At 48.7% G+C, this 20020-nt stretch overlaps 1 protein-coding gene across 1 annotated transcript in view; it reads left to right on the forward strand.

Moving 5' to 3' along the window:
* PLBD2 (phospholipase B domain containing 2) overlaps positions 1–20020 on the forward strand; it is a 277840-nt gene that overhangs the window by 197760 nt on the left and 60060 nt on the right. Inside the window, exon 9 of the mRNA XM_086943253.1 lies at positions 19073–19144. Within this exon, the coding sequence (XP_086799379.1) occupies positions 19073–19144 (72 nt within the window). The remainder of the gene's footprint in view (positions 1–19072; positions 19145–20020) is intronic.

Consider the following 20020-nt stretch of genomic DNA (forward strand, 5'->3'; position numbering starts at 1 on the left):
ACGCCAGAACGTCCACGTCTATCCCTATCTGGACGACTGGCTCATTCAGGCAAAGTCAGAACAGCAGTGCGCCGACCACGTGTCCCGCACCATTCATCTCCTGCACGATCTGGGATTCTCGCTAAACTATCCAAAATCCCATCTCCAACCCGCCCATATACGGCAGTATCTGGGCGCGACAATAGACACTCTGGCAGCCACTGCGCAGCCAAATTCAGTGAGAATCGCCAGTATCCAGACGCTGATCCAACGATTCAGACCTCAGCACTCGCTTCCTGCGAAGGTGTTCATGCAGTTGATAGGCATGATGGCCTCCTGCATCTCCATCGTCCCGCACGCGAGACTACATATGCGTCCGCTTCAGGAGTGCCTAGCACGTCAGTGGACTCAGGCTCATGGGCAACTGACAGACCTAGTGTTGGTGAGCGGTCGGGCATACAACTCTCTGCATTGGTGGAATCCACAAAACCTTTGCAAGGGCCGACCGTTCCAGGAGCCTGTGCCACAGATTATCCTGACAACGGACGCTTCTCTCCAAGGATGGGGAGCGCATGTACTCCACTACACAGTGCAAGGACTATGGACACTACAGCAAAGGAAGATGCACATCAACGTTTTGGAACTGATGGCAATCTTCATGGCCTTGAAGGCATTCAAAGTACATCTGTGCAACAAGGTCATGTTGATCCGGACGGACAACATGACGGCCATGTACTACATTCAGAAGCAGGGGGGCACACACTCTCCGCAGCTGTCTCATCTGGCTCAGAGCATGTGGAAGTGGGCCATTCAGAGGAACATCTTCCTCATGGCGGAGCATCTCCCGGGCAAAGACAACCAGATGGCGGACCTGCTCAGCAGGCACAGCCACCAAATGCACGAGTGGGAGATACATCCATCAGTACTCCAACCGTACTTCCAAAGGTGGGGTCATCCAGAGATAGACCTGTTCGCCACAAAGGAGAACGCAAAATGCCAAAGCTTCGCCGCCAGGTTCCCACACCCGCAATCGCAGGGCAATGCGATGTGGATGAACTGGTCAGGCAGATTTGCGTACGCTTTTCCCCCAGCACCTCTGATACCGCTGGTGGCACGCAAGCTCAGGCAGCACTCGATGACTCTCATCCTGGTTGCTCCAACGTGGGCTCGCCAACCATGGTACACCACGTTTCTGGAACTCTCCATGGTACCGCATCAAAGGCTTCATCTCACACCCAGCCTTCTGACGCAGAGCCATGGCGACATTCAGCACCCAGATCCGCAACAGCTCAACCTGGCGATCTGGCTCCTGAAGTCCTAGAGTTTGGCTACCTCAATCTTCCCCCCGATTGCATGGACATCATTCGGGAGGCAAGGAAGCCCACTACTAGAGCATGTTATGCGGCTAAATGGAAGCGGTTTGTCATTTACTGTGTAAACCACGATATTGACCCGCTGGATGCTTCCATTCAGAACATAATTTGTTACCTGTTCCACCTGTACCAATGCAATTTGGGGTATTCTTCCATCCGCATTCACTTGTCTGCAATGGCAGCATACATCCAGAATAGGCAACACCTATCACTTTTTAAGGTCCCTGCTATCAAGGCTTTTCTGGAAGGACTCAAAAGGGTCATTCCACCACGGACACCACCAGCTCCGGAATGGAACCTCAATGTGGTTCTTACAAGGCTGATGGGTCCTCCCTTTGAGCCACTGCACTCTTGTGAGCTTCAGTTTCTGACTTGGAAGGTGGCTTTCTTAGTAGCAATTACATCGCTACGGAGGGTTAGTGAGTTGCAGGCGAAGTAGTGTGGCTCACTGGTTAGAGGCGGCAGACCCGAGAGCAGAGGACGGCCCGGGACCAGGGTTCGAATCCCGGCGCGGCAGGTTTCTGGACCAGGGTCAGCGGACTCGATAATTCTCTCGCCTCGGTGCCCACTCTGATCAGCGATCACACTCGGCAACTCTTGGCATTAGCTTGCCTCATCTTCACTAACGGCCCCACCAGACCGCCGGGGATGCCTGGTCTCACCCTGGAGATGCCCATTAAGGGACCATCTCTCAGGGAAGCCAGGAAGGGTTTCGCAGCGGTCGAAGCGCCTTGGGACCCTACGGGTAAGTAGTGCGCTATATAAATGCCTATACATTTACACCATCCAAGAACCTTTCTTCCAAGTACACGCTAACAGGGTGGTGCTCCGCACTAACCCTAAATTTTTACCCAAGGTTGTATCTCAATTCCACATGAACCAGACAATTGAGTTGCCAGTGTTTTTTCAAAACCCAGAGTCGCTGGCGGAGCGAATGCTCCACACCCTTGACGTTAAAAGAGCCTTAATGTACTACATTGACAGGACAAAGGATTTTCGAAAGACCAAGCAACTTTTCGTTGCATTTGTCTCACACCACAAGGGAAACGCTATCTCCAAAGCTGGTATCGCTAGGTGGATCGTGAAATGCATTCAGATCTGTTACGCTAAGGCTAAACGCACTCTCACAATTCCACCAAGAGCCCACTCCACCAGAAAGTTGGGGGCCTCTATGGCTTTCCTGGGTAACATTCCCTTAGAGGATATTTGTAGGGCAGCCACATGGTCTACCACACATACATTTACTAAACATTACTGTGTGGACGTGCACTCCAAACAGCAGGCAGCTGTTGGTCAGGCTGTTCTCAAAACACTTTTTCAAACTGCTGCAGCTGGCACGGGCGGCTGCCAATAATAGGAGGACTGCTATGTATTCTATGCACAGATATGAATTCAGCAGCCCGCATGCCTCGAACTGCAAATGCTACTTACCAGTATGCATCTGTTCTTGGCATGTAGGGCTGCTGACATTCATATCGCCCACTCTCCTCCCCGGCGCCTGTAGCAGCTGCAGTATTCATATATATATATATGCTCATAGCATGGTCATCACTCACATAGTTCACTCCATCTCTGCCAATGGCTAAAACAATCTGGGGATGGAGGCGATGCCCATGCGCACTGTAGTCCAGGGGAGGAGCCACCTATCTCGTGATACTTCGAAGACTCTTCCAGGACAACAATGTGCAATCATCCGGACCCAACACTAGGCGGCGATCTATGCACAGATATGAATGTCAGCAGCCCTACATGCCAAGAACAGATGCATACTGGTAAGTAGCATTTGCAGTTCCTTTCTTTTTCTGGACGAAGTCATTTTTTCACTTGTAGTCTCATCTAGCAATATTTTATCATCAATTGTGCTCTGGTTGTACTAGTTTGCAGAGAAGGAACCCCTTTCCTGCTCTTCAGTTTGCCTTGCTTCAGTTTATTATGTACAGCATTGCTTCCTTAGGTCTTTCCATTTGGTTTTCACCAAGGCTGTTTACCTTTAGCCAAAATGGCAGAGCCCTTTCATATAGGAGTGTATCTTGTGTGCTAGTATCAGTGGTTTCTTTTGAGAAGTGGTGTCAGGTCCTGGTATTCTTTGTGAGTGCAGTCACCTGCTCGTCAATGCTTGTAGCTCTGGTGCTGCTTGTGCCATCTGTGGTTGTGGGGTCCTATGGTTGTGTCTGCGTGCGCTTTGTAGTGTGAAGCCCTGGGGTTATCACTTTATGGGTGTAGTCCTGAAAAGCACCCTCTTGTTTTTTTTCAGTTCAAAAGTCTTTATTTCGAGTATTTCATCATAAAAGACACAAACATGGAGATAAAAACATCATAAAATACACATCAAGTTTTGAAAGCATTAGGTTAAAACTATATATGCACTTAAAACAATTCATACCAAAAAAGATGCTACAGCATAAAATATTGCATCATATAATGGTATGTGGAATGTAGGACCATAAAAAATATGAGCATTTCAGGAATGTACTGGACCAACCCATGGCTTAGTGTTTAGCCCTAATGATCCACATCCATCCTAAGAATTTTGCTACCGCAATTACCAGCAGTTCCTTTGTGTCAGTCCTAAGGATCCTCAATGCCGCTAGCCCTACCCGTGTACCAATATTTCGACAAATAGGTCTAAGCCATTTGTTCCGAGGGGCTGTATAGGCGGGACATAAAAAAAATATGTGGGCGATTGATTCCTTTAGGTCGGTACACCAATGGCAAAATTCATCCTCCTGACCATTCCAGTTTTTGGTAAACGTTTTTATTGGAAGGGAACCGACCCTAAACTGATGGTATAACTTCCCATCACTAGACCTAGTGATAATGTCCCAATAGTCTTTAATTGATGGATCAGGTTTATGCTCAAGGAACATTCCAGACAAGGAAGAGGCATTGGACTGTGCAATATATTTTTGACGAACTGATAGCCAATATAGATCTTTAAAGGCTTTTTTTGGAGGAAAAAGGTTGTTAGCAGGATCTATCCAGAAATTGCACAATCCCATATTCCCAAGGATAATTCTTACTTTTTTAAACCATAAGATGTTACCCGAACCCACAACAGATCTAACATCCAAGATTGCCTTTGCAAAGAGTGCCAGTTCGGGGGTAGTCCAGATCCTCCTCCATAAAGCCACAGGCTTATAGCGTGCCACATCCTCTATTGAGTGACACCCTAGATCCATTAAAAGTGGCTTCAGTGGGCTAGAGGGAGGAAGACCTGTTAGATTTCGTAAAAATTTATTCTGAACCTTAACTAACTGGGAGAGGTCCGCAAAACCCCAGAGTTCCGCGCCATACAGAATCGCTGAACTTATCCTGGAGTTATAGATCTTTAAAGCGGGACCTATCCTTTTTGTCAGCGAGGATCTCTGTTCTTTGACTAAGCACCCTGATAACTGGGCAAACTTAAGGGATAGAGTATCAATCTGAGGCTTCCAGCATAGTTTACTCTCCAAAACAAGCCCCAGGTAGGTCATGACATTGGTCTGCTCTAGCTGTATATTATTCATTGTGACATGACCAACCACTGGCCTGCTTTTTGAAAGAATCACTTTTGAAAGAATCCTTTTTGAAAGAAGACAGGGTCAGAGGAGCGACCTCTGACCCTGTCTTCAGGTGAGGTCTCCCCCACGCCGCTGCCGCCTGCTCTCCCTGGTTGCCCGCTGCCTCCTTGCCGCTCGTTTTTTCCCGCCGCTGCTCCCTGCGGCCCCGCCCCCCCGGACCCTCCTGCATCCCCATTCGCCGCCCTGCTCCCGCCACCCAGCTGCTCCTCCCTCCCGTCAGCACTCTTATGCAGACCACGCAGAGACCGCGCGCAGCGGGCGCGCCGAAGTCGCGCCTAAGGCAAGCCCATCTGCGCCTGTCCGCGCCTGTACCGCGCCCAGCGCCAGGACCCCTGGACCTCGACAATACCAGCCCACACGTCGGACCTACGATGCAGTCACCCTCCATGCACTCAACGCCGGTCGGAACCCCGCCTGCTACCGAGCCACCCCGAAACTTACCCACGGACCCTTCACCTGCCAAACCTGCAAGCTCACCTGCCTCCGGACCTGCACCGCACCCGCAAGGCCAAGCACCAGCAACAATCACCTCAAGTGCATCCTGCTCAACACCCGCTCCATCCAAAAACACGCCGTCGAACTCTGGAACCTCCTCGACACAACATCACCAGACGTCGCCTTCCTCACAGAAACCTGGATGAACGCCTCCTCAGCCCCCGACATCTCCATAGCCATCCCAGAAGGCTACAAGATCAACCGGAGGGACCGCATCAACCAAACCGGAGGAGGCATCGCCATCGTCCACAGAAACACCATCCGTATCACGACTAACTCCGAAGACGCCCTCACCGCCGCCGAGTACCTTTACTTCCAGATACACATCGGCTCCAAGACCACCCTCAGAGGCACTCTCATCTACAGACCCAGGGGACCACGCACAAAATTCAGCGAAGCCATAGCAAACTTCACCAGCCCGCACACCCTCACCTCCTCAGACTACATCCTCCTAGGGGACCTCAACTTCCACCTGGAGAACAGCAATGACAGCAACACCACCGCCCTGCTGGACAACCTCGCCAACCTCGGACTCAAGCAACTGGTGAACACCCCACCCACTACGCCGGCCACACGTTTGACCCCGTCTTCTCCTCCAGCAAGCACATCTCCTTCAGCCACTCCACCGGACTACACTGGACTGATCACAGCTGCGTCCACTTCAACTTCAGGAGAACCACGACCCACCATCACCCGCAACAGGTTCCCCGCAGGAGCTGGAGCAAGATCACTGCCGACCAGCTCACCACCTCCCCCAGCCACAACCATCCCACCAACACAACGGACCCCAACGAAGCAGCCCACAATTTCACACAGTGGCTCACGAACTGCACCGATGACCTTGCACCACTGAAGAACCCTCCCAGCAGACCCGGCAACAAGAAAGCCTCGTGGTTCACCAACGAACTCAAAACCTCCAAGAAAAACTGCCGCACCCTCTAGGAAGCCTAGCGCCACAAGCAGACTACAGAAAACATGACAGCACTCAAGAATGCCACCCGCACACACCACCAGCTGATCCGCACCACCAAAAGGGCAGCATTCAAAGAACGACTGGACAAAAACACCCACAACTGCAAGGAACTCTTCACCATCGTCAAAGAGCTCTCGAACCCCAGCGCCTGCAACAACGACAGCACACCCTCGCAGGACCTCTGCGACTCACTCGCCTCCTTCTTCCACCACAAAATCGCCGACATACACAACAGCTTCGCCATACAGACCACGCACCCGACCACCGAACCAGCGCCCCCCACCACCACCCTCTGCAACTGGACACCAGTCAGCACCGAAGGCACCACCCGCACGATGAACACCATCCACTCCGGATCCCCAACCGACCCTTGCCCGCACCACGTCTTCAACAAGGCCGACTCCATCATCCCACCCCAACTCCGGGACATGATCAACATTTCCTTCGCCACCGCCACCTTCCCGGAGAACTGGAAACATGCTGAGCTCAGCGCCCTCCTGAAGAAACCCACCGTGGACCCCACGGACCTCAAGAACTTCTGCCCCATCTCGCTCCTCCCTTTTCCTGCCAAAGTCATCGAGAAGACCGTCAACAAACAACTCGCCGCCTTCCTCGAGACAAACTGATCCCTCAACCCCTCACAGTCCGGTTTCCGAGCTAACCACAGCACCAAGACCACCCTCATCGCAGCCACCGACTACATCAGATCCCTGCTTGACAACGGGGAAACAGCTGCCCTCATCCTCCTGGATCTCTCAGCAGCGTTCGACACAGTATGCCACCGCACACTAATACAGCGCCTCAGCAACACCGGAATCCAAGGGGAAGCACTGGAGTGGATAGTCTCGTTCCTCACAGGAAGAACCCAGAGAGTCCTACTCCCCCTGTTCCGATCCGCGGCCACCGAAGTCATCTGCGGCGTACCTCAAGGATCCTCGCTCAGCCCCACCCTCTTCAACGTCTACATGAGCCCCCTCGCAGCCATCGCACGCCAACACAACCTCAACATCATTTCCTACGCTGACGACACCCAGCTGATCCTCTCCCTCGTAAACGACCCCGCCAGAGCCAGCCTTCAGGAAGGAATGAAAGATGTCGCAGAATGAATGAAGTCCAGCCGCCTGAAACTGAACTCGACAAGACGGAAGTCCTCATCCTGGGATCATCTCCCTCCGCATGGGACGACTCCTGGTGGCCCCCTGCCCTGGGCACCGCCCCCAAGCCAACAGACCACGCACGTAACCTGGGTTTCATCCTGGACTCCTCCCTCACGATGACCAAACAAGTCAACGCCGTCTCGTCATCCTGCTTCAACACCCTGCGCATGCTCCGAAAGATCTTCCGATGGATCCCCACCGAAACCAGGAAGACGGTCACCCAGGCCCTCGTCACCAGCTGACTGGACTAAGGGAACACCCTCTACGTGGGAACCACAGCCAAACTACAGAAAAGACTCCAGCGCATACAGAACGCCTCCGCATGACTCATCCTGGACATCCCCCGCCACAACCACATCTCTGCCCACCTGAGACCCGCACTGGCTCCCTGTCACCAAGAGAATTACGTTCAGACTCCTCACCCACGCACACAAGGCTCTCCACGACTTGGGCCCCAAGTACCTCAACAACCGCCTCATATTCTACACACCCACCCGCCAGCTCCGCTCGACCACCCTCGCCCTCGCCACCGTCCTACGCATTCGCAGAGCCACCGCCGGAGGAAGATCCTTCTCCTACCTGGCGGCAAAGACATGGAACTCCCTCCCCATTCACCCTACGACTGACCCAGGACCATCTCTCCTTCAGGAAACAACTCAAGACCTGGCTATTCGAGCAGTAGTTGATCCCTCCCAGCGCCTTGAGACCCTAACGGGTGAGTAGGACGCTTTACAAATTCACCCAAATCATAAATTTGGTTTTTGCTACATTAACCTGTAAATCATTATCATGGCAAAAGTCCTCAAATTTATGCAAGGCCGCTTGCAGCCCCATCTGGGTCTTTGATAGTATAAGGGTGTCGTCCGCGAACATAAGTAGCGGAATCCTAATGCCGTCCAAAGAGGGGGAATCAGTTGGAAAGGCTGAAAAGTACTGCACGACCCTGTTAATGAACAACAAAAACAAGGTTGGCGCTAGTACACACCCTTGTCTTACACCCCGGGACACTGCAAATCTATTGGTACCCTGCCCTTGCTTTCCCCAGCGAACTTGTGCAAAGTTCGCTTCATGTAGCTTGATCACTATATCCAGGAGCTCCTCTGGCATCCCCATATTACTAAGTACCCAGGGCTAAGTTGTGGAGGGCTCTAAGTCAAATGCTGACTTAAGGTCAACGAAGGCAGCATAGATAGTGCCACCTCCCAAACTTACTACTCTTCAATAAATCAATAAAAACCTAAAGACCTGCTCGATGGTACTCGTGCATGATCTAAACCCTGCCTGTAAAGGTGACAGTTCGTCTTCAAGCTCAATCCAGCTCTGAATTCTTGCTAAAACCATCCTAGCAACAATTTTCTGGATGGAGTCAATCAGGCTGATTGGTCGATAGTTCCCCGTAATGGGGCGATCCCCTTTCTTATATAGTGGCAGGATCTCCGCTCCTCGCCATGAATCCTAGATACATGCCCCTTTTGCAATAGCATTTCCAAGAAATACAATATAGGGCACCCAGTTGGTTGGGTCATATTTAAAGAGATCTGCTGGGATACAGTCCAATCCCGGGGCTTTTCCGCAAGGAACCATTTTTAGAGCATCCTCGACTTCTTTGCTGTCGAACGTTAAAACTTGGGGGGTGGGCAGGGGTCGTAAGTCATATGGGGAGCAATGAGTTTCCAAATCCAACCCTGAAAACTGGGTCTCGAAATACTCAACCCAGTCCTCGGTAGAGACATGGTTGGCAGAAACTTGGGAATAAGGTGTATTTCCCCATTTGACCATATACCAGAACTTTGTCAGGTTTTTCATCTTGCTAGCATCTAAGAGCTCTTGCCAATGTTGCTCATCCCATTCTTTTTTAGCACAATTTAGGACTTTATGATAATTAAGCCTGGCCTTCCTAATGTCTGGCATGTTTTTCGACCTTATAGCTAGCTCCAATAGGCTATAAGATTCACGGCATGATTTGTTATACCATGATTTGCTAGAAGGTTGGCATGTGCGTTTTAAGGGTTTACTCATTTTGAAAAAGTGGGATTTTAATCCCTTAAATAATTCTTCATGTAATGAAATTATTTTCCCATTTATATCTTCCTGAGATGGGAATTAGCGCAAAACTCCCAGAGACCGTGTTACCTCCAACCTTATCTTTTCCAGAACCTCTGGGTCATCAATGATCCTAGCCCAGCGAACCCTGCGTAGATCATTAGTAAGCAAGGCGTCAGCAGTGTCTATCTCAGTTTGGTTGTTATGATTGGGACCTCCAGTGAATTGAAGACTCAGTAGGAGTGAATTATGATCGCTCTCTGGGCGATCCAGAATCATCATATCCCCTAGTATTGACCAATACTAATCTATTCGACTTTTATATATGCCATTATCAAAGGTTGCCCTACCGCTTTTGTCAGAGATGGAACGCCCATTTACTGCCCTAAAACCACGCTCCAGGCAAAAACCCATCCACTGCAGGGCCGATTCTGTCCACTTCTTAATTGGCTTTAGGTCGAAGGGAGGAATATTCCACTGAACATCCTCCTCTACCAAGAGATTTTCCCCTTCGTGGTTTGGAGGCTCGAACGAACAGTCCCCAGCGATTATCGTGTAGCAATCAAACCTAACAGAATCAAAGAAGTTATCCAGATCTAAAAGGGTTCCAGAACCCCGTCTACCTGGCTGTCCTCTGATATACACATTTACAATAAGGATATCTTGTTGATGTGGCCGATGCAGATTTATAACAAGGATATCCGGACTGTTAACAATTTCCACTGGTCTATAGTTTATTGATTGCCTAACCCAAATAGCTAAGTCCCCAGATGGTCTGCCTTTTTTCCTCCTACTGCCGCTTTGTGAAAATGTGGGTACAGTGGGCGGTGGATAGGGTCTACAGCCCACGTCTCCTGGAAGATCCAGATATCACGTTCCTCCACCAGGTCTGACCACTTAACTATAGATGTTTTGCTCTTTAGACCTGCAATGTTCCAGGAGACCAACGTAAGCGTGTGTTTTTCGCTTGCTTGACTAAACTGGGGGGGAACCTTGGCTTGTTGGAAATCTGTATTAGGCACCCCACTTGTACTAATGCACCCATACTCAAGGGACCCAAAGTCCTTCCTCATGGGCTCACCAGTATCCGTACTGGTGCACCCGCTGTTTCCACAGCATGGTTTTCCCTTAGATTGGTATGGATCTGATTTGGCAAATAGGTACCATCCAATATAACATTCCCATGGGGTGCAACTATACCATCAGGGACAGAGGGGGAAGTTTGGGAGATAGAACAGGCGAGTCAATCCACCTCATCCAATGTTCCGAATCTGTTTGCTACAGGGATATTGAAGATAAAATCGTTTCCCCTTCCCCTATCAGGGCACCAAGAGTCATGGGGTGCTCCACCACACGTTTGCTCCCCATTGGATTGCGATTCGGATAGAAGTAGGAGAGAGGATGGGGTTCAATACAGGTAGCCATGCCCACTCTTCCCCATTCACAGACATACTTTACTGTAGTCATATCTCTAAAATTGAGCACTATACAATCTCCTTTCATATGTTTCTCACACCTCCCAACCCAGCATACTCTTCGTACGTCTAGAATCTCACTAGACACATGTGGGGATAGGGGCCTATGCATGTTCAACCAGTGTGTAGACTTGTTCTTAAGTTCTTCATAGGATTCTGTGTTGTCGCTATCTAACTCTGGGACCCCGGCAAGGACTACTACGTAAGGCGAACAATCTGGGGGGAGATCCAAAACTATTTTGTTGGAGCTCGTTGCTGCAAGTTTAGAGCGCAGCGTATTTCGAGTGCTGGCCACTAGTTGGTCTGAAATTTCGGGGTCTTGGACCCCATGACTACTAGGGGCAGGCACTCTTCTGACTGGTGCAACAACTGGTCTCTCTATTGAGGTAATATTTGGTGGCTTTTTTGTGCTTCCCCCAACTAGCTCAGCTAGTATACCAGAGTTGGATGTCAAGCATGTCTGGTGTGGCATCGGGGTAGGGCAGTTAGTAGATGTATGGGGCACTACCTGGTTAACTTCTGGGTTTAAACCGCCCTTGTGTCAAGTACATGAAGGCGCTCCTCAATACACATTAGACGATCATTCAGTGTGGATAAAAGAGAGGAAAATAGTGTTGGAGGCATATGGGCTGCAGATGGTACATTATGAATAGATCGCCATCTGGTGTTGGGCTCGGATGATTGCACTTTGTTTTTCTCTTGGAGAGTCTTTTGTATCTTGGTGACTCCTCCCTTGGTTGGTAGTGCGCATGGGCATCGGCTCCATCCTTAGATTGTTTTTTTTCCGCCATCGGGTTCGGATGAGGATCGAGACGCTCCAGATCAACTTCAGAGAAAAGTGATTAATCGGCGCGTATTCCCTTTCCAATTCAACGGTATTGTTATCGAACGCGTTTCATTTCCATTCCGACGCGTTGCAAATTCAAAATCGAAGAAAAAACTTAGACCTACGTCGACGAACAGGAGAACTTTCTCGACGCAGTCAAGCCCGGAGTCCATGGAAAGGACTCCATTCAAGAAATGTCCAACGTGTGGTGCTAAGTTCCCACACAAGGACCTACACGAGGTGTGCAACCTCTGTCTATCGCCTGAACACGAATCCAGGGACTGCGAAGCCTGCGCAGCATTCTCCTCCAAGCTATCGATTAGAAATCGTCGAGCTCGAAGACACGAGGTTTCAAGAATGCAGTCGGAGGCGATCCCGGAGCTGTTCGGAGACGAGCTAATGGAAGAAGAAGAGGATCAGTCGGGGTCGGAAGGGGACCAGTCGGAGGTTGAAGAACTCAACGAGCAACAAACCGTGAGTGACGACGTCCCCTTACCGAAAAACCGACCCCGTGCGGTAACGACCCCGCCTTCGAGCCCGGTCAAACCGCAGAAAAAAGTTTCCGACGCCCCGACCTCGGGCCCGGCAACGAAACCGAAACTGAAACCGAAACACTCGGACTCCCACCATGTCGGATCCGAGAAAAGGGCGACATCGACTTCGACACCGAGGCTACATACAAGGGAAAGCTCGGTACCGAAACATTCCATGTCGAAACATAAACATGGTTCGTCGTCCAAGATTCACTCGATACCCAGGAAGTCGGAATCGAGTAGACACTCAGTGCAGAAAGCACCGAACACTGACGGTCGAAAACATAAGCACCTTTCGGAACCAGGGCCTTCGGTACCGATTCAGGAGCAACAGACAGATCCCAAACAAAAGATCTTGTTTATCGATCCGCAAACTGGCAAAGTTGTGACGAAGAAGAGAAAGAATGAACAGACAGAAGATAAATCTCTTCCTTCAAAAAAGAGAACACTGGGGACAAATACAACTCCTCCTACTTCTCCTAGACATAAAGTCACACCCTCTTCTCCTATTCCTCACACTATGCCAAATATTCCTACACCTTCCACACCAAGACCATCTACACCTCAGTCTGATGTAGACAGTGATCTAGGGGAGGGAGAACCTCAAGGGGATGACGAAACCATCCCAGATGAGGAGGACCCATGGGAAAATTATGACGTAGGGTCAGATGAAGACAACGACCCAGAGTTATATCCCTCAAAGCCTTCACCACCTGATGATTACACAGGGTTTGCGCAGCTCATTAATAGGGCAGCAAAATATCATAAGGTAGATATACATACAGAACCCCAAATAGAGGATTTCCTGTTAGAGACGCTACCTAATGCACAAAGAACATCAGGTACCGTTCCTATGTTGAAGGGTCTTCTCAGTCACACAGAAGAAATATTCAAAGACCCAGTGAGGGCTAGGGTGTTAAACCCAAGAATTGATAAAAAATATAAGGCGGCTCCAAAGGATCCAATCTTTATTAAAGGACATGTACCCCTGGACTCGCTGGTGGTCTCAAACGCTCGTAAAAGAGCAAACTCATTATCTACAGAAGAGGCTCCTCCACCTGATAAAGAGTCAAAATTAATAGATGCATCAGGCAAAAGAGTAGCATCACAGGCGGCAAATAGCTGGCGTATAGCCAATACACAAGCATTACTCGCACGTTATGACAGGGCACATTATGATGAATTAGAAAAACTCATCACACATCTCCCCAAGGAACATCAGAAAAAGGCAGATCAGTTAATACAGGAAGGTAAAATAATAACTAATACTTCCATTAAGTGCGCCCTAGACGCAGCAGACACTGCAGCAAGATCCATAAACACCAGTGTAATGTTGAGGAGACATGCATGGCTTAGAATCTCAGGATTCAAACAGGAAGTACAAACGGCACTACTGAACAAACCATTTGATCAAAAGACACTGTTTGGTTCAAGCACAGATGAGACCTTAGAGAAAATGAAAAAAGATACAGAAACGGCTAAGTCAATGGGAGCATTGCAACAGCCAACACAAAGAGGTTCCTTTCGTAGATCCACCTATAGAGGGGGCTCAAAGAATACAGGAACAAATCAGCAATCCACCTCTTTCACACCAACATCACCCAGAGGTAATTCAAGAGGAAGTTACAGAGGTAACAACAACAAGGGTAGAGGCCGCGGAAATAATAACAACCGCAACGCCTCAACCCCAAAACAGTGACTTCATAGAACTCCCCCCAGACCACATAACACCGGTCGGGGGACGTCTAGCACAGTTCCTACCTGTCTGGGAAAACATCACATCAGACAAGTGGGTGAGACAAATTATCCAACATGGTTATTGCCTGGAACTCACAGCTACCCCACCAAACATCCCCCCCAAACAGCGTCCAATGAGTCAAGATCATCTGACATTATTAAGAGAAGAAGTACTAGCACTTCTACAAAAGCATGCAATAGAGAAGGTCCCAAAAGATCAACAAGGAACAGGAGTATACTCTCTATACTTCCTAATCCCCAAAAAAGACGGGTCCCTAAGACCAATATTAGACCTCAGACCTCTCAATGCTTACATAAATTCGGAGCATTTCCACATGGTCACGCTCCAACAAGTACTCCCTTTACTGAAGAAAGGGGACTTTCTTTCTACACTGGATATAAAAGACGCTTACTTTCATATCCCAATTCACAAAGCCCACAGAAAATACCTAAGGTTTGTTTTAGAAGGACAACACTATCAGTTCAAAGTCCTTCCATTCGGTGTCACAACAGCACCGAGAGTGTTCACAAAATGCCTAGCTGTGGTGGCAGCACACCTAAGAAGACAACAAATACATGTCTTCCCATACTTGGACGACTGGCTAATAAAGGCCAAGTCAAAAGAGGAATGTCTTCACAACACACAGAAGACAATTCAATTGCTGCACCACCTAGGGTTTACGGTGAACTACAAGAAATCACACCTGCAACCAAACCAGATTCAGCAATACCTGGGGGCTACGATAGACACAGAAAAGGCAATAGCATACCCCAACCCAATCAGGATACAGACAATGGTCGGGTTAATACAAAGATTTCAACCACAACACTCACTACCAGCACGAGTGTTTATGCAACTATTAGGCATGATGTCCTCCTGCATAATGCTAATACCACATGCAAGGCTACAAATGCGTCCACTACAGGAGTGTCTAGCGACACAGTGGAATCAGGCTCAAGGTCAGATTACAGATCTGGTGTTGGTAAACGACCGGACGTATCGCTCTCTGAAGTGGTGGAACACAGAAAACATTTCCAAGGGACGGTCGTTCCTAGAGCCAATTCCACAAGTGATAATAACAGCGGACGCATCGCTCTCCGGATGGGGAGCGCATATGGACAAATACACAGTGCAGGGGAAGTGGAGTGTGCAGCAAAAGAAACTGCACATCAACTACCTAGAATTATTAGCAGTATTTCTAGCACTAAAAGCTTTCCAAATACAAATAAAAGGCAAAGCAGTCCTGATCAGAACAGACAACATGACTGCAATGTATTATATTCAAAAACAGGGGGGGACACACTCTCTCCAACTATCCAAACTAGCACAGGACATATGGAGATGGGCCATTCCTCAGAAGATCTACCTGTTAGCGGAACACCTACCAGGAGTTCAAAATCAGATCGCAGACATCCTAAGCAGACAGTCAGAACAGGTACACGAATGGGAGCTGCACGACCAAATACTGCAGCCATTCTTCCAAAAATGGGGGCAACCAGAGATAGATCTGTTTGCCAATCATCAGAACGCAAAATGCAAAAACTTCGCATCCAGGTACCCACACCAACGGTCCCAGGGCAATGCACTATGGACAAATTGGTCCAACAAATTTGCTTACGCGTTCCCTCCTCTACCACTAATTCCGTTACTGGTTCGGAAACTGCAGCAACACTCAATGACAATGATACTAGTGGCACCCACGTGGGCAAGACAGCCGTGGTTCACCACGCTGCTACAACTCTCACAAGTACCACATCAAAAGCTAAAATTATTACCCATGCATCTTACACAGAACCATGGAGAAATAATGCACCCAGATCCCAAACAACTGAACCTAGCGATCTGGCTCCTGAGGTCATAGAGTTTGGATATTTAGATTTACCTCCAGAATGCATGGAAATCATTAAACAAGCAAGACGTCCTACCACCAGAGCATGCTATGCAGCAAAATGGAAGAGGTTTGCTATACACTGTAACAGTAAGCACATCAACCCTCTGGACGCATCCACTAAACAAATCATTTGCTATTTACTACACTTGCAGCAATGTAACTTAGCATATACCTCTATCAGAGTTCATCTCGCAGCCATAGCGGCGTACCTACAAAACAGGCAACATCTTTCACTGTTTAAAGTACCAGCAATTAAAGCTTTCATGGAAGGACTCAAAAGAGTCATTCCACCAAGAAGACCACCTTCCCCAGTCTGGAATCTCAACATAGTACTTACCAGACTAATGGGGCCACCATTTGAACCTATGCATAGGTGTGAAATACAATTCCTCACATGGAAGGTGGCATTCCTCATAGCTATCACGTCACTTAGAAGAGTAAGTGAACTGCAGGCTTTTACGATTCAAGAACCATTTATGCAGTTACACCAAAACAAAGTGGTTCTTAGAACAAACCCAAAATTCTTACCAAAGGTAATTTCAGCATTCCACATCAATCAGTCAGTGGAATTACTGGTTTTCTTTCCAAAACCACAAACGGTAGCAGAAAGAGCCCTACATACATTGGATGTTAGAAGGGCCATATTGTACTACATAGAAAGGACACAAACTTTCAGAAAGACAAAACAGCTATTTGTTGCGTTTTCTCCTACACATAAAGGCAATCCCATCTCCAAAGCGGGCATTGCCAGATGGATTGTAAAATGCATTCAAATATGCTACTTAAAGGTAAAGAGAACATTAACTGTTCCTCCTAGAGCTCACTCTACACGTAAACTAGGAGCATCTATGGCATTTTTGGGAAACATTCCACTAGATGACATATGCAAAGCAGCTACCTGGGTTACACCGCACACCTTCACAAAACACTATTGTGTAGATGTGCACACAACACAACAAGCTAGAGTGGGACAAGCAGTATTAAAAACCTTGTTTCAAACAGTTGCAACAGACACGGGCGACCACCGCTAGGGAGAGAACTGCTGTATAGTCTATTCATAATGTACCATCTGCAGCCCATATGCCTCGAACGGAATATGCTACTTACCAGTATGCATCTGTTCTTGGCATAGAGGGCTGCAGAGTGGTACATGCCCTCCCAGCCTCCCCGGAAACCTGTGTCTGTTCCAACATTATCTTATTTAGATACACTTACATGGGCATTCTTATCTGTATTCTACTATACTACTCCATCTAACCCTACTATGGCAAAACAATCTAAGGATGGAGCCGATGCCCATGCGCACTACCAACCAAGGGAGGAGTCACCAAGATACAAAAGACTCTCCAAGAGAAAAACAAAGTGCAATCATCCGAGCCCAACACCAGATGGCGATCTATTCATAATGTACCACTCTGCAACCCTCTATGCCAAGAAGAGATGCATACTGGTAAGTAGCATATTCCTTCTCCATTCTTGCCCTAAAACTATCCATTTGGCCTGGTGACCCAGATTCCCCATTATCCAAATATGGCATTCCCATCTCTGGGTCTGGAGGGATTTTCATGCTAACAGGAACTGAAGGGTTTTCTATCCCCACCCTCCCTATTTTAGAACCGTTATTACTTTTGCTGGATGTCACATTTTTCGATCTCTGGGGACCACCCCCCTTTTCCTTTTGACAGCTTGGCCTCCTTTAGAGGAATACTCTGTCTTTTTTGAAGCCAGTGCATTGCAGATCTAGTGGAGACTCGGGATGTTTGTGGGTTTTGAGCTGGGGGGCTGGCCAATTCTTCAGGTAGAATATGTTCAACCGGGTCACCAGTAGGTAAGCCAGGATTTGAGTCGGAGAGTGTTTGGCTTGAGGCTATTAATGGGACCTGTGCCGGGGAAGGGATGTTAGCAAATTTCCCCAGCGAGGAACGTTTGAAATGCTCCAAATCGAGTGATACTCGCCTTTCCGCTAATTCAATCTCCCTGTCCAGGACAGAAGAGGCTCTAATAAAGAAGCTGTCAAGTGTCCCAACCACACTACCACCCAAATTGGCGCATCTCCCATTTGCATCCCTTGAAGCCGGACTAATGAATGCCACACACAATAAATATACAACAGGAAAATTGAGATAGTACCCAACCCTTCTCCCCTAAATCAGAATGTAGCACTATCCAATTTTACAGGACACAAAATGTTAGAGGGGGGGCCCCGCCCAGCCTCCAACGGCCACAAACGGGCCCGCCCTTGGCCCGGGCTTCGCGCGCGTTCCCCGAAGCGGGATGCGCGCACAAAGAATTACAGGCAAGTGGGAGGGGCGGGAAGAGGCACACAGCTGTGGTCAAACACAGGGCTGCTGGTCCTCGCAGTCCTGTCTGTTCTCAAACGCCCCAAAGTCCAAAGTCCAATGGCCACAAGCAATCACTGCGAGCGGCTCCCGCGGACCGGGGGCCGCGAGTAGTTTTTAAAGTCCCGGGAGGAAGGGCGGGAAGAGGCACACAGCTGCGGTCAAACACGGGCCTGCTTGTCCTCACAGTCCTGTCTGTTCTCAAACGCCCCAAAGTCCAATGGCCACAAGCAATCACTGCGAGCGGCACTCCAGTACTGATCAATGCACCTTTTTATTTGCTACTCTATGTATTGTAAGTCTTTTGTTCCTACTGATTGTTTCTTTTTTACTCTGCTTAAACCTCCTCTGCCGTTTTATGGCCATCACCCCTTGCTACTCTATACTTTCACTGCCTGTTCATTTTTTTTGTCTTGACCCACTTGCTATCTGCTTTCATTTTCTCTTTTTAACTCTTCCCCTCTTTATCCTTCGTTTTCCTCCTTCGTCGTTCCTCATGTTTGTCCACTTCTTTTCTACTCACTTTCTCACATACTTTTTCTCTATTCCTTTATTTACTAAATGTTCATGCCCTCGCTCCTTTTTCTTTTAGTTTGATCCCCTTGCTCTCCCCCGACACCCCTCAATAACTGTCATTTTTGTCTCTCTTTCTCGAGATATGGATTTCTCAATGTTCTCTTTGTTCCATAGGGGCCTTGTGGTCTCAGCAGACAAAACAGACGTGCTTTCACAGCAGGGATACTGGGCCAGCTACAATATTCCGTAAGAATACCTTTTCTTTTATTATAGCTTCTTGCCTATTGTGTGTGTCTGTTTCCCATCCTAGTGCACCTAAGAGAGAAGTGGGGTCTCCATAAGAAAACACAGCTAAAACCATGTGCAGATGAACGCATAATTGAGTTTTCCGAGGACTGTGCCTTTGTTTGGTTGTGTGTTTGTGCTGGGATTGACCACTGTACAGGGCCAAATAAGCTTCACTCGCTGCGTTCAACTTAACCCTAGCTTCCTAACAAATTCTGGAGTTTGAGTGACTGAGAGTGGATCAGAATGTTGCTTATGTGAGGGCAAGGGCTAAGTGATCATGATTGTAAATGGAGAGAGGAGGCTAAGGGAGGCGAAAGTTCCTCTTTCGAAGGTTGTACTAGTGTAGTCTGTGATTTTTAGTAAATAAATACTGGATCTGAAAGAAACGCGCCCAAAATTCTGAAAGAATTACCCCCAGGCGTCAGACTGGATCCGGAAAGTTTTTAGTCAGCAGTGCCCCTGCGCGTCGGTAGGCGTCGTCGTGTGGCTCCGAGTGCGTAGTTGATGCTAGGATGACGTCGCTGGAGCTACTTAGACACGCCCATGCGCGCGGACGTATTTTTCCGCGCCAGCAAGCGCACATCCGGGAAGAGCAAGTAACCCCATTAATTTTTTGACTGAGCTTTTCGAGGTCTTTAACTTTATCTTTTCGATTGGATCGACTCCTGGTGTCGTAAGGATGCCCGGTTTCAAGAACTGTGGGGACTGTCATCACATGATGTCGGTGACGGATCCCCACCGTGTGTGTGTCTACTGCCTGGGGCGCGACCACGTTCCCAAGTCGTGCCCTTACTGCCGGGCCATGGCGCCATAGACTTTGCGGGAGCGGTCCAG

The sequence above is a fragment of the Lissotriton vulgaris genome, chromosome 11 (genome assembly GCF_964263255.1).
Source record: "Lissotriton vulgaris chromosome 11, aLisVul1.2, whole genome shotgun sequence".
In the NCBI taxonomy this organism is placed as follows: domain Eukaryota; kingdom Metazoa; phylum Chordata; class Amphibia; order Caudata; family Salamandridae; genus Lissotriton; species Lissotriton vulgaris.